The sequence below is a fragment of the Conger conger genome, chromosome 17 (assembly GCF_963514075.1).
Source record: "Conger conger chromosome 17, fConCon1.1, whole genome shotgun sequence".
Lineage (NCBI taxonomy): Eukaryota > Metazoa > Chordata > Actinopteri > Anguilliformes > Congridae > Conger > Conger conger.
In genome coordinates this window covers 27,301,529-27,316,838 of record NC_083776.1, presented here as the reverse complement: position 1 = coordinate 27,316,838, position 15,310 = coordinate 27,301,529, and the positions used below count along the sequence as shown (strand labels likewise).

General features: G+C 49.1%; 1 protein-coding gene across 8 annotated transcripts in view; it reads right to left on the bottom strand.

Annotated features, from left to right (window-relative positions):
- The window catches only part of LOC133116223 (muscleblind-like protein 2a), a 63,894-nt gene that overhangs the window by 16,773 nt on the left and 31,811 nt on the right, over positions 1-15,310 (bottom strand). For all 8 annotated transcript variants that reach the window (XM_061225570.1, XM_061225575.1, XM_061225568.1 and 5 more), the window contains exons 3-5: positions 8,888-9,055; positions 5,760-5,960; positions 4,075-4,329 (exon numbers count right to left, since the gene is read on the bottom strand). In XM_061225570.1, coding sequence (XP_061081554.1) covers positions 4,075-4,329; positions 5,760-5,960; positions 8,888-9,055 — 624 coding nt within the window. The remainder of the gene's footprint in view (positions 1-4,074; positions 4,330-5,759; positions 5,961-8,887; positions 9,056-15,310) is intronic.

The following is a 15,310-nucleotide window of genomic DNA, read 5'->3' as shown; positions in this document are numbered from 1 at the left end:
GGAACAAATTAAAAACATTTTGCCCGTGCTTCCAACGAGGTTGGGGGGGTGCATCTTTCAGAAGAAATGCTCTTTGTGCTACATCCATCTCTGTCATGGGCTGTGAGGAGAGAGGCTTGAATTGGTGCGTAATCAGATTTCATAGATTTCATTTCCCACTGGCTTGCGGTAGAAGCTCAAAACCGCATTACTGGGATCAGCTGAGTGGCGTTCTGCTCCGGGAGGGACGGAGTTCTCACCCCTCTCAGAGCAGAGAGCAGCCAACAGGAATTCTTCAGCACAGAATGTGGAGCGCTGTTTGCTGGTGTGTTTGGTCCTGCTGGTCTAGTCTGGACTCGCTCGTTTATGTGTGTGTCCCCTGCCCTAGTCACACGCTTAATCTGAGGGGAGAGGGTTCATGGGATCACACTACCTACCCTCACTAATAACCACACTAAAAACGACCTACTCTCACTAATAACGACACTAATAACTACCTTCCCTCAACAAGCTATTGTGATGAGATATATGCTGGTTATGAAATTTTGCATAACATTCAAATCTTCAGTGTAAGCCTGACCCAGAGATGTTCTATAATGGGTTACAGTGCAGTTTGAAGGGATAGTCCACCAGTTTTTAAAATATTTTAAATATCATTTAGTGACTCAGACAGTTTCCGTCTGCAATGAAGGGTACTGTACATATTTACAGGAGTATCGGCCGACCTGTCGGATTTATAATGACTGTTGTGGGGCAATCACAGGTTTTTTGGCTTAATTAAATAAATACTCCTCTGTTTCACAGACATACAACTGTAACTTAAATTTCAATGGCCAGATAAGCTGCATCTGAATGCACCAGAAACTACCGCACATATCCACAATATCAATCAGTGGACACAAACCCTATCTGGGCTAATCGAAAACATACATTCAAAATGAAATCGTATTTGTAAAAGCTCCAGAACGTGAACAATCCCTTTCAGTAGCACGGCCTTGACTTTCTGAATGCCGTAATTACGACACTCATGTCTACCATAACACTGCATTCTCTCTTATCGGCCCCAAACAAAAACCAACGAAACGAACAAAAACAGAAAAGAATGAAGGAGTAAGACAAAGCATCTTGCAGGGCGAATGAATGAATGAGTGAAGGAATGAATGACAAGACGCAAAGGAAAAGAAACAAATGGAGGAACAAAGCGGCCTTTAAAGGAAAACGAGTGTGGAGAAGACGGCAGTGACGCCTCGCTGAGAGAGGGGAGGTGGGAAGCGTGAGCTCGGGGAGAGCAGCTCTGGAGGACACGTGCTGGAGAGAGGGGGGTCTCTTTAATCTGCCCCGGTAATGAGGGCCGTGAGGCTGGGGGGTAAGGTGCGGGAGCGGGAGCGGCAGCAACAAGACGGGAAAAACAGGAACAGGAAGCAGGGATGAATGGACAGGAAATTGTGAGACCTGCCAGCCAGAGCCCCGGAGCAGAGGCTTCCGATCGGCACTGAGGGCGCAGGGCGTGGCACAAACCAAACGGCCTGGAAGATGAACGGCCGAGTTCTCACTGATCTCTCACAGAGCTTCCCTATGTCCACAAACCGCCTTTACGCAGAATAACACTGCTGGCACACCAAAGGTAAGACCAAACGGGTACGTGGCCAGACATTCTGACCCCCTATATATTATTAACATACATATTAATAAGGTCAGACACAGTTCTGGGGGGGACATGGCAGTTGGGAGGTGTGAGGAGGAAGAAGCACTGAAGCAGCGAGTGGGTGAGGAACGCGGGCGGGACAGGGGAGCGCCGCAGGACGACGGGGCGAGAGCCCAGCTGCTCCTCCTGCAGCCGCAGCCCTGCGCGTGCTCGGTCGCGTTCAGCACGGCGAGGAGGCCAGAAACCTGCACCGCCGTCTACAGCGCTCTGCCACTCAGCCCATCACACAGCAACTAAAGCCCCTGCGCAAACCCTGAAGCCCGTCTTAGCAGCGAGCGAAGGAGCCGGAAACGGCTGAAGGCCCCGCACCCAGTTGAGACAGGTCTTTCATTTCATTTGTGTCGATTGTTTCTACACGGAATTTGCAGCAAGAAAAGGAGAACGGGAGAAAGAGAGGGAGAGCGAGAGAAGCCAATGTCTTTAAACAAAGGAAGACAAAAACGAAAAAGATGAAAAGGAAATGAGGAATCAAGACAGGCGTGAGAGTCACATGCTCGGTGCAGGACCTGTCCAATCAGTAAAGCCATGACAGGGGTCATGGAATGTGGTCATGACCTGGCCAATCAGCACAGGCATGACAGTCATGTGGTCTGTGCTTGACCTGGAAAATCAGGAAAGCCATAACAGGGTCATGGGGTCTGTGTTTGACCTGGCCAATCAGGAAAGCCATAACAGGGTCATGGGGTCTGTGTTTGACCTGGCCAATCAGAGGCATCACAGTCATGTGGTCTATTTTTGACTTTTCCTATTCAATCTTTGTATGAGTCTGGAAAGAAAGCATTACGACCTAAAGAGTTGTTTGTTGTGTGAAATATTGTTAAAGATATTTTGTAAATTCAAGTAATAAACCTAAATTGTGATAAAACAGTGCTCCACATTTTATGAAAGTCGAAAGTAAGACTTTAGGGTAAAGAAATCCAAAAACTGAGCAAGCTCGGCAGACTTAAAGAAAGGACTGAATTCTCCTAATGTCCTTGACATGAAAGTTGTTTCAATTAGCATTTTGAGTGGTTGGGTTTAATAAATAAAGAATACCTCTAAACATCACCAGCATCAGTGGCATTAAAAACATTTCACATTGGCAATTACCTAAAAATCAGCACGTTCTGTAACATGAACAATAACTGGTACAAAGCTGTTCTGATATTTATCCACCAAAGAAGAAATGTTCTGCAGATTTTTTCCATAATCACTGCAGTGTTTTTATTGATTAAATTTTCGGGGTGTATCAATCCACTGTGCACAGCTAAGTAATTCCGGCATGTTCATTTAGTCTTAGCATTAAATTGAGGCAGTGAATAGCCTGCAGTATGTTTGGCGTTAGCATTAAATTGAGGCAGTGTATAGCCTGCAGTATGTTTGGCGTTAGCATTAAATTGAGGCAGTGTATAGCCTGCAGTATGTTTGGCGTTAGCATTAAATTGAGGCAGTGTATAGCCTGCAGTATGTTTTGCGTTAGCATTAAATTGAGGCAGTGTATGGCCTGCAGTATGTTTGGCGTTAGCATTAAATTGAGGCAGTGTATAGCCTGCAGTATGTTTTGCGTTAGCATTAAATTGAGGCAGGGTATAGCGTGCAGTATGTTTGGCGTTAGCATTAAATTGAGGCAGTGTATAGTATGCAGGGTGTGTTTTGTGTTACACTAAGGCAGAGCATAGCCTGTCGCGCATTAGGATAAGGAAAGCAGTGTGCTGGGTGTTAGCATTATACATTCGGGGCGACATGGCTCAGGCAGTAAGAGCAGTCGTCTGGCAGTCGGAGGGCTGCCTGTTCGATCCCCCGCCCGGGCTGTGCGAGACACTGCTCCTGACGAGCTGGTCGGGGCCTTGCATGGCAGCCAATCGCCATTGGTGAGTGAGTGTGTGTATGAATGGGTGAATGAGAAGCATCAACTGTACAGTGCTTTGGATAAAGGTGCTATATAAATACCAACCATTTACCATTTTACCATTTACATTCTGCAGTGCAAGTCATGGAGGGATCCACAGTGTCTGCAGTTTTTGGATTCCAGTGACCTGACTTTAAATTCAAGACAATGAAAGAAATTGCTTCTTTTCAGCTAATCGATATGTTAAATTAAGCACTTAAGTGCTGAAACACACCAAAAACCAGGAGACACTGCAGCCTTCCAGAACTGGACTCAGAGCTTTGTGGTGTTAGCACTAAACCAATTGTTTGGTGTTAGCGTTACACTGATTGTTTGGAGTTAGCATTACACACAGGCAGTGTACAGTGTTTGGAGTTAGCATTACACCCAGGCAGTGAACAGTATTTGGTGTTAGCACCACACCCAGGCAGCGCACTGTGTTTTTGGGGTGGAGTCCCAGCTTGGTACCAGTCTGCTCTCATCTATAACACGTGAGGTCACAGGGTCAGTGGGCGGGGCTTACCATGGCCGCGGCGGCTGCCTGCGCTGCCACAGCCGTCTGATTGGCCTGGTGCTGCGCGGCTTTGATTTTGGCCTGCAGGTGTGCAGGGGGGTGGAAGTACTTGCACTTCTCGCGGGAGCAGCGGCTCTTGATGTAGTCCATGCAGACGGTCACCGTGTTGTCGCTGGTGTCGATCATGGGGCTGTCGCTGGGGTGAGCGAAGCGGCAGTCCGTCTCTCCCCGCGCACAGTTACCCCTCTGGAACTCCCGACACACCTGCGCGTACACACACACATGCACACGCGCACGCACACACACACAAACACACACACATATACACACACACACACACACACACACACACACGCAGGCAGGCACACACACACACACACACATATATACACACATACACACGCACGCACACACACGCAGGCAGGCACACACACACAAACACACACAAACACACACACATATACACACATATACACACACACACACACACACACACACACACACATACACACACACACACGCACGCACGCAGGCAGGCACACACACACACACACACACACATACGCATGCACGCACGCACACTCACACACACACGCACACACGCATGCACACACATATACACATATATACACACACACACGCACACATACACACACATACATACACACACGCACGCACGCACGCGCACACACACACACACACACACACGCACGCACGCGCACACACACACACACACAGGCACGCACGCACACTCACACACACACACACACAGGCGCACATGCATGTACGCACACACACAAACACACACACACACGCATGCACACACATACACACATACGCACAAACATGTGCAAACGCACACAAACACGTGCAAACACACACAAACACATGCACAACACATCCACGCACACAAATACATGCATACAATGCAAATATACACACAAACACAAACAAGCACGTTAACACATACACACACAATAGGACAACACAACATGACACACAGTCAGAAAGAGTAACAAGTACATCAATAGGTATTACAGATTAATGTATCATTGCATCTTAATTGCAATGTTTCACTTCAAATAACTTGCTAACTAAAACGCTCAGTTACACCTGAAATAGCACGTATTACATGAAGAAGTCGCACATCGTCTTAAGTGTGAACACAGGCAAAGTGAGATTTCCCACCTCCAACTTTGTTTAGGGCTGAATCAAAATGGAAACTACACTTTCCCTCATTGTTAACTGCAAGCTTGTTGAGGCATATTCTGATTGGTCCCTCCAGCTTTTTGGTGTTGAAGTCTAGTCAAGGGGGGTTGTGATTGGTCACCTCCTGCTTTTTGGTGTAGAAGTCTAATTAAGGGGGGGTTGTGATTGGTCATCTCCAGCTTGTTTGTGTTAAAGTATAATTAAGGGGGGTTGTGATTGGTCAACTCCAGCTTGTTTGTGTTAAAGTCTAATTAAGGGGGGTTTTGATTGGTCACCTCCAGCTTGTTTGTGTTAAAGTCTAATTAAGGGGGGTTGTGATTGGTCACCTCCAGCTTGTTTGTGTTAAAGTCTAATTAAGGGGGGGGGGGGTTGGGATTGGTCACCTCCAGCTTGTTTGTGTTAAAGTCTAATTAAGGGGGGTTGTGATTGGTCACCTCCAGCTTGTTTGTGTTAAAGTCTAATTAAGGGGGGTTGTGATTGGTCACCTCCAGCTTGTCGGTGCGCAGTAGCTTCTGCGTGTTGGAGGACCCCTGCATCGTGACGGGGGGGCTGCTGGGCATGATGACGGGGGCGCTGGGCAGCATCTCCGTGGGAACCAGCCCCACCCCGTGCGTCATGGGGGTGAGGTACGGCGCGTAGCTGAGGGCGGGGCTCGTCCCCAGGCCCTGCGTGACGGGAAAGGAGGGCTGTGCGGAGAGAGAGAGAAGAGGACATTCACCTGCATTAGCCTCGGAGCAACACCGACTGGGCCCTGCGTAATGCATTACATCTGCTTAGCACTTCCTTAATAACCCAGCGCTTTTCTGCTGGGCCCAGCGTAATGAATTACATCCATTTATTGTCTTGCTAATAACCCAGCGCTTTTCTGCTAGGCCCAGCGTAATGAATTACATCCATTTATTGTCTTGCTAATAACCCAGCGCTTTTCTGCTAGGCCCAGCGTAATGAATTACATCCATTTATTGTCTTGCTAATAACCCAGCGCTTTTCTGCTGGGCACCTGCTTAATGCATTACATCCATTTATTGTCTTGCTAATAACCCAGCGCTTTTCTGCTAGGCCCCTGTGTAATGCATTACACTCGTTCAGCGTCTCCCTAATAACCCAGCGCTTTTCTGCTGGGCCCCTGTGTAATGCATTACACTCGTTCAGCGTCTCCCTAATAACCCAGCGCTTTTCTGCTAGGCCCCTGTGTAATGCATTACACTCGTTCAGCGTCTCCCTAATAACCCAGCGCTTTTCTGCTGGGCCCCTGTGTAATGCATTACACTCGTTCAGCGTCTCCCTAATAACCCAGCGCTTTTCTGCTGGGCCCCTGCGTAATGCATTACACTCGTTCAGCGTCTCCTTAATAACTCAGCGCTTTCCTGCTGGGGCGGTGAGCTCTTTGTGGAGTTGTGAGAGTATGAGAGTATCTGTGGGCTGAGCAGGAACAGGCGTGTAGTACACTATGAGAGCTCCTACGTCACCATGCTCACTGGGCACAAACACAAAGCAACAGCCAAAACGCCGATCCGTTTCACACCACTGCACTGCCACGACAACTGCAGTCTACACCACAACAACAACAATCTTTTGTTTCCCTAAAGACTGATGCAACTGTGAGACAAGCGATGGTCTGTCTCGTTATGTCATTCACTGACTGTATGAATTCAATTGCTGGCTAACATTCAATTACCGGCTGTTAGCTGACAATGTTTGTCCGTACCAGATAGCGCTAATGAAGCTAAATGAATGCTAATTTTAACTGAGCTACAAAGGACTTCTTGGACATTGGCGCAAACGCAGTCAAAATCTTTAAGAATCTACATAGTCCCTTATCAAGTACTTATCAAGTAACTATATTTGACAAGAGCAGACGTAAAGGGTGTACTATAACCGGCATTTCCAACATGGCTGTTCACTGCATGGGTAGGACCAGGGGACATCCCCCTCTATACTCAAGTTTACCTCTGAGCGGTACTGTTAATCTTATCCGCTTTAGCTATTACTAAAAGGTACATTAGCTAAGATTTTTGTGCCAAGACATTGTTACAAGACTATTGTAAATCCCTTCCTATCATTGAAAAAGGCTCACTGACATGTTGACTCACCCTGTGCCTGTGTTCATAGTCCAAATATACAGTTGATGGCCCAACACTCTGTATCAAAACATTGTATAGATCTGCAATAACTCAAGCACATTGGTTGAAAATTGATTCTAATTGCCACAGCCAATGCCGTTTCAAGAGAGGGGGAGGGATACAAGGTGTAGTGGTTTGAAGGTGTTTGTTGCTGCTATTCCTCTCTTGTTAGAAGTCCAAAATTACCTATTGTACCTAGGTATTAGTTGTGGGCATTATAGTTCCTCTCAGTGATTCCTTTATTAATTGGATTACAGTGGTATTTCTGATTAGTCTTTGTGAACGACTCAAAGGATCCATCTGCTGCCTGCATTTGTTCAGCACCGATTTGGTGAGATCCTCGGGGCAGAAAAGCTCATTTGCACTGGTGCTAAACCTAATTTTAAACCAAACTTCTCACTTTGTTAACACAACCGTGTACAGTTTATGCATACTTGTATTTGCGTAAACACACACACACACACATATATATATATATATATATATATATATATATATATATATATATACACTACACATCACTGATGATGCTTAGGCAAAGCAATAAAATGCAGTCTACGGTAAATAAATGGGAGGCACCGTATTTGGTCTGCTGCAGTGTCTTTTCAGACAGTATTCTCCATATAAAACGCACTGGAGCAGCTAGCTCTGTGGGCTGCAGCCTGTAATAAAGCCAACCCGGCAGCCAGCACTATTTTCACAGAGTATGAAACATTATTAAACATTAATCATTCATATCGCTGTAGGCTCCACTCCCATGCTCTGCTCATGAATGTCCTTCATAACCTGCAGAGCAGTGCAGAACCAGAGAGGCCGGAGCCAGCAGACCTTCTACCCCTGTGACAATGTATGTCGCTTACAATAGGACCTCTCGGTCTCTCTGCGTCTCTTGCTCTATAATTGTACTACAAATTTGAGGGCGGGGCTGTGCATAAGAGAGGGCGGGGCTGTGCATAATTAAGGGCGGGGGCTGTGCATAATTAAGGACGGGGCCGTGCATAATTAAGGACGGGGCCGTGCATAATTAAGGGCGGGGCCGTGCATAATTAAGGGCGGGGCCGTGCATAATTAAGGGCGGGGCTGTGCATATCTGGGGCGGGGCTGTGCATAATTGAGGGCGGGGCTGTGCATAATTGAGGGCGGGGCTGTGCATAATTGAGGGCGGGGCTGTGCATAATTGAGGGCGGGGCTGTGCATAATTGAGGGCGGGGCTGTGCATAATTGAGGGCGGGGCTGTGCATAATTGAGGGCGGGGCTGTGCATAATTGAGGGCGGGGCTGTGCATAATTGAGGGCGGGCTGTGCATAATTGAGGGCGGGGCTGTGCATAATTGAGGGCGGGGCTGTGCATATCTGAGGGCGGGGCTGTGCATATCTGAGGGCGGGGCTGTGCATATCTGAGGGCGGGGCTGTGCATATCTGAGGGCGGGGCTGTGCATATCTGAGGGCGGGGCTGTGTATAATAGGGGGGGGGTTGTGCAGGGTACTCACGACGGCGTGCTGCATGCTGGTGCCCGGGATCATGAACTGCATCTGCTGAGCCAGCATGGCCGCGGCCGTCTTCTGCTGGATCAGGTTGTTCCGGCCGTTAATCTCCAGCTGGGTCTTCAGATGGCCCGGAGGGTGCAGGTACTTGCAGTTTTCTCTTGTGCAGCGGCCCTGTCGAGAGAGAGAAAACACACACACTGTTAACGGCGGCGGGCCAAACGACGCGCGTGAAACGGGCCGCTGCAGAAATGCCCACGGCAGGGAGACGCGTGTGTCAGTCAGGCTGAAGGACCAACCGGCACGCTGCAGGCACAGAGACCCAAACTGCCGGAAAAACTGAAGCGCTGAGACGGAAAATGTACGTTAGAGGCTGACAGAAAACAACAGCAGCAGCAGCAGCAGCTGTCTACACAGGCCATGGGAGCAACAGCCCTGCCAGCCTTACAATACACCAGAGTCACAACCCTGCCCTTAACAAGACCGCTCACACACATCAGAGCTATACAATACACACATCAGTCTCAACCCAGCCAGCTATACAATACACACATGCATCAGTCACAACCCAGCCAGCTGTACAATACACATATACATCAGTCACAACCCTGCCAGCCTTATAATACACCCACCAGAGTCATAACCCTGCCCTTAACAAATACACACACACATCAGGAGCTAAACAATACACCCCCACATCGGTCACAACCCAGCCAGCTGTACAATACACATATACATCAGTCACAACCCTGCCGTCAGCAAGACCACACTCACATCAGAGCACCGAACACTGGGAGGAGCATGGCTTCATACTCCCTTAAGCGCTGAGGAAACTGGATTGGTCAGCTCTGGTTGCATTAAGTTTAATTGTCAAGGTCATGCGGCAAAGGGAGGCTAATTTTCACCTTTAGACCTTCGGCTGCGTGTCTTTGGATTGTGGGAGGAAAACAGAGTGCCCGGAGGAGACTCTCTCTCCACACAGAGAGAAACTCAGAACCCAGACCTCCTTCTTGAGAGGCAACACTGAATGCTGGATGTGAATTCTGGTTCTTCAGCAACATCGTTAACTAATATAATGCATATATACCCACTAACCTGCTCATGTAATTCAGGCGAATGCACTTATTGTCTCTTACAGTGCAAGTCAACCACAGACAACGGCCTCTGCTAACAGCAGTGTAATGCAAATGTGCTGTAAGACAGGGTAGCTCTTAGAGCAGCACCGCGCAGGAAACCAGACCTCCGACAGCCAAGCCTCACAACACTGCAATTAGTGCAGCTCGCTGAGGGCTGGTGGCGAGGGGCGGCTTATTAACGTGCTGCAGCACTGTGCAGAGCCTGGGTTTGTACACTCGCTTCATCGCAGATCTACTGGAAGAGAAAGGCTTTGTTTCTGCGTGTTGAGAGCGGTGGCCGCCTGCAGTACAGGCTCTCACAGCGAGGGCTGCAGACGGGCGTGGCAGACGCGTCCCTCTGGAACCGGCACCGGCCGCCGAGAAACCCTCCCTCTTTTAGCTCTTATTATTCACACCCACAGCCTTCAGTGTCCCTGTCCTCTGCCATCTATGCCATCTACGCCCTGATGCCGTGTCGAACGATTGCCGAGCAGCAGAGGAGAGAGCAGCAGTGAGATCTACACAGAGGATAGAGCAGCAGTGAGATCTACACAGCGGAGAGAACAGCAGTGAGATCTACACAGCGGAGAGAGCAGCAGTGAGGTCTACACAGAGGAGAGAGCAGCAGTGAGATCTACACACCGGAGAGAGCAGCAGTGAGATCTACACAGCGGAGAGAGCAGCAGTAGAGATCTACACAGCACGCTTTGGATAAAGGTGCTATATATAAATGCCAACCAGGAGAGAGCAGCAGTGAGGTCTACACAGTGGAGAGAACAGCAGTGAGATCTACACAGTGGAGAGAGCAGCAGTGAGACCTACACAGAGGAGAGAGCAGCAGTAGAGAGCTACACAGTGGAGAGAGCAGCAGTAGAGATCTACACAGTGGAGAGAGCAGCAGTAGAGATCTACACAGCGGAGAGAGCAGCAGTGAGATCTACACAGAGGAGAGAGCAGCAGTAGAGATCTACACAGTGGAGAGAGCAGCAGTAGAGATCTACACAGAGGAGAGAGCAGCAGTAGAGATCTACACAGTGGAGAGAGCAGCAGTAGAGATCTACACAGTGGAGAGAGCAGCAGTAGAGATCTACACAGAGGAGAGAGCAGCAGTAGAGATCTACACAGTGGAGAGAGCAGCAGTAGAGATCTACACAGTGGAGAGAGCAGCAGTAGAGATCTACACAGTGGAGAGAGCAGCAGTGAGATCTACACAGTGGAGAGAGCAGCAGTAGAGATCTACACAGTGGAGAGAGCAGCAGTAGAGATCTACACAGTGGAGAGAGCAGCAGTAGAGATCTACACAGAGAAGAGAGCAGCAGTAGAGATCTACACCGTGTAGAGAGCAGCAGTGAGATGATTCTATAAGAATGGCTTTGGGAACAATTTAGGCTACACTGTGAAGTTCTGAAGAACAGCACAGTTCTGTTACAGTTGATTCTGATAAAAAAATCCTTTTTGAGAGTATTTATGAAAAACAACAAGATCCACTTTTTAGAGGCCAGTGCTGTACATTTTGTATTTACAATGTTCCCGGCTGAATAAAAACACACTCCACTTGAACAGTGCCTGGAATACTCATAGGATACTCCTACTCAATCCCCAACAAGGGGATTCTATCAACTGGTAGTGATTCTTGCTTTCCATACATCATCACCTCTTGCTGAAGAAGAGTAGTCAGCTACAGCTAAATCCGGTTGGCTATGCACCAGTGGAAAAAAAGGATTTTCACATTTGCACATATGAATAAAGGACCTACAATTTTTAAAAATTCAGATTTCCTTGAAGAATATTTAAATTTTGAATAGGATTCTGACAGCCCTAGTAGCAACCAGTACACTTTAATCACAGCTGTGCGCAACACTATTAAAACGGTCTAAAAAGTGTAGGGATTAGCTACGCAACACAATGTATCAATTTAAACTGGAGGGATTACCTATGTGACACAAATTGGCAGGACAGAGCTGAAGAGGGATCCCATGAGTCCCAGATGAAAGTGGTTCAGTCTGGAACTTTGACATGAAGTAAAACCTGGGAGGATCAGGGCTGCAGACGAGCTCTCTCTGTCAGGGACAGAAGGCCTCACAGGCCTCCGAGGTCGGTTATGAAATTTGGGCAGTGTTTCTGTGGCCTGCGTGACCGCGTTAGTCACCATGAGTGTTTAGTGTGATTACAGCACACCGTGGGAAGTTCATTACCCTCTCCCAGGGTGGGGGAAACGCACTGCGTGTGATGGAATGATGGTCACTGTCTGTAGAGCAGATACAGTGGACACACACACACACACACACACACACACAGACAGACAGACAGACGGAGACACACACACACACACACACCCGCGCACACACACCCACCCACACAAGCTACACACGTGCATACTGTACAAGGACAAAAACACAAACAAGCTACACACATACATGCCACAGCGACACACAGACGCACTCAAACAAAGCGATTTCCCTTCCTCCTCAGACCCTGTGCACGCAGTACCGGGGGCGGCCCCGTGAGCAGATGAAGGTGCTGTCGCAGCGCGGAGCTCGGTTACGGGCGGCTCTGATCACTTCTCAATCACAGGCAGAGAGCGCTTTCAGAATGGCCACTGCGTTTAGACGCCTGCAGCCTGCAGTACACAGCCCCGGCTCGCTCACAGGGGCCTACAGCCCTCGGCCTCTCTGTGTGAGGAGGGAGGGAGAGGTGGGGTGTGAGGGGGATGTGCCCGGAATACAGCAGAAATCTCCGCTGGCAGCGGGGAACGAGCGCAGGGTAACAAAGACGCCGTCCCGGTCCAGCTGCACTAAAACAAACAGACAAGAGCGTGGCTGTGAAGCAGCCAGTGGCCCCAGGCTTAAAGGAACAGCTGACTGGCCACAAACCAGCGCCGAACGAGGGGACGGGCTGCGCACGGAAACAGGGGCCCGCTCTGAGCTGGGCTGGAGGAAGAGCCCCGCACAAACAGGCCCCGCCCCGCCCAAACAGGCCCTGTCCCGCCCAAACAGGCCCCGCCCCGCCCAAACAGGCCCCGCCCCGCCCAAACAGGCCCCGCACAAACAGGCCCCGCACAAACAGGCCCCGCACAAACAGGCCCCGCCCGAACAGGCCCCGCCCCGCACAAACAGGCCCAGCCCCGCACAAACAGGCCCCGCCCCGCACAAACAGGCCCCGCCCCGCACAAACAGGCCCTGCCCGAACAGGCCCCGCCCCGCCCAAACAGGCCCCGCCCCGCCCAAACAGGCCCAGCCCTGCCCGAACAGGCCCTGTCCCGCCCAAACAGGCCCTGTCCCGCCCAAACAGGCCCCGCCCCATCCACCCAGCCCCGCCCCATCCACCCAGCCCCGCCCGTGCACATCTATCGGGCGCGCTTTGATCACAACTTCAATGAGTGAGCCTCCCTCACTGCAGAGCAATCATTCTGATTAAGGGCTACAAGCACATCTCCCACGAGTCAAATCCCATGTACGACTACATTAATGACAAGCAAATTTGCTCTGCTGAATATTCCAATTAAAGGACAAGAGGATAAAAAAGAAATGCTACTAATTTCATAAACAGATTAAGATTATTCTCACTTAATCGGCTTAAGACTCTCCCCCGCCCATATTCATATGAATAATTCCCATTAATAGCCCATGTGACTGCGGCTCTCAGTCTGAGGACTCCTATATCAGAGTTCGACTAGAGCAACATCATGCTCACAGAAATGACCAATACCCTGTTTAACACTGCAGTAAAATCTCTCAGCTTCTAGAAAAATCCGAACCACAATTCTTCAATTAAAATCTCTGGGCCCTTACATTTCTTTTGTATCATGTTGGAAATATAGACACAGTTGTGACTTCATTTTGTTTGCAGATGCAGAGACCGGTCTACTGTAAGGCTCACCTGGTTTGCCCAAAAAGCACAATCTCAGCATGTGCAAAATCCTGCTGCCAGAATACAGGGCTAAAGAGAGAGCACACTACAGCTGTTTTTTAATCCCTTCACTGGATACCTATTCATCTGAGAATTGTTTTTAAGGTTTCTTCACTCACTTTCATGGACTTGCTCCAGATGATGATCATTTAAATTCTGTTATTACAAACCCAACTCAAAGAATGGGGAAGCTGCCTTTACTTCCTACGGCCCCAGACTTAGGATCAACCTTCCTGAAGGTCTGAGGACTGTTGAAATACTCCTAAAAAGAAACTGAAAACTATTTTTCATTGGTTTTCATCAGCAGTTGTTTCTGAGGAGTTAGTCATTTGTTTAGCATTTTACTGCATCTCATTTACGTTTTGTATTTTCATGATTTGCATTTAATTTTGTTTCTTCATTTAATTCCATTATTTGTTTCACATTGTGATGCACCCGTGTGTATAAAATGTGCTAAATAAACTGACTGATGGACTTGATTGATTGTCTGATTGATTGAAGGGGATCGCAGGCCAGTGCTGACAGCAAGGCAATGCACAATGAGTGCGAGCGTCAGACGCGGTCTCCGTCACATCCCTGCGTGGGGCCGACGTGCAGACCGGCTGTGGTAAGAAGCGCAGGGGTGAGGAGGGGCGGACATGGTCGTCTCTGCTCTCCCAAATCCATCCAACTTGAGAGAGAACGAGAAAAATGCATTTTAAAAACGCGAAACAAACTGTACGCGTCACACCGGATTACGACTTTCGACTGAATGCTTACGTTTAAACGGAAAACTACGTTGTAGGTAAAACTGCCCACGGGAAGTTCACGTGCTCCCATAATGCAATTGTGCAGGGAGCAGAATGTCTTCAGCTGGCCATTAGCATTTCCCTGAATGGGCGTCTGTGCTGCGCTGGGTCAGACTGAGAGCTGCCCATTCATCCAGCAGCGCTGGTCTGCGTTCCTCATTAACAAAGGTCAACAGTGCTTTCAGAGGGCGGGGCTGGCGTGCAGTCTTTATTTAGTCACATAAACGATGTGTGTTCTCCATTCACACTGAACATGTGCACGTGTGTGTGTGTGTGTGTGTGTGTGTGTGTGTGTGTGTGTGTGTGTGCGCGCGTGCGTGTGGGTGTGGGTGTGGGTGTGTGTGTGTGTGTGTGTGCACGCGTGTGTGTGTGTGTGTGTGTGTGTGTGTGTGTGTGTGTGTGCGCGTGCGTGTGCATGTGGGTGTGTGTGTATGTGTGTGTGTGTGAGAGTGTATGTGTATGCGTGCGTGCGTCCGTGTATATGTGCGTGCCTGTTTGTGGGGGGGGGGGGGGGGGGGGGGTCAGTGTAATGCAGTAGACTCTCTGTTCCTCCACAGGAACAAGTCCGTGCTCTGTGCGATTACACCAACCCCCACCGGCGCTGTGGCGCTGCCAGT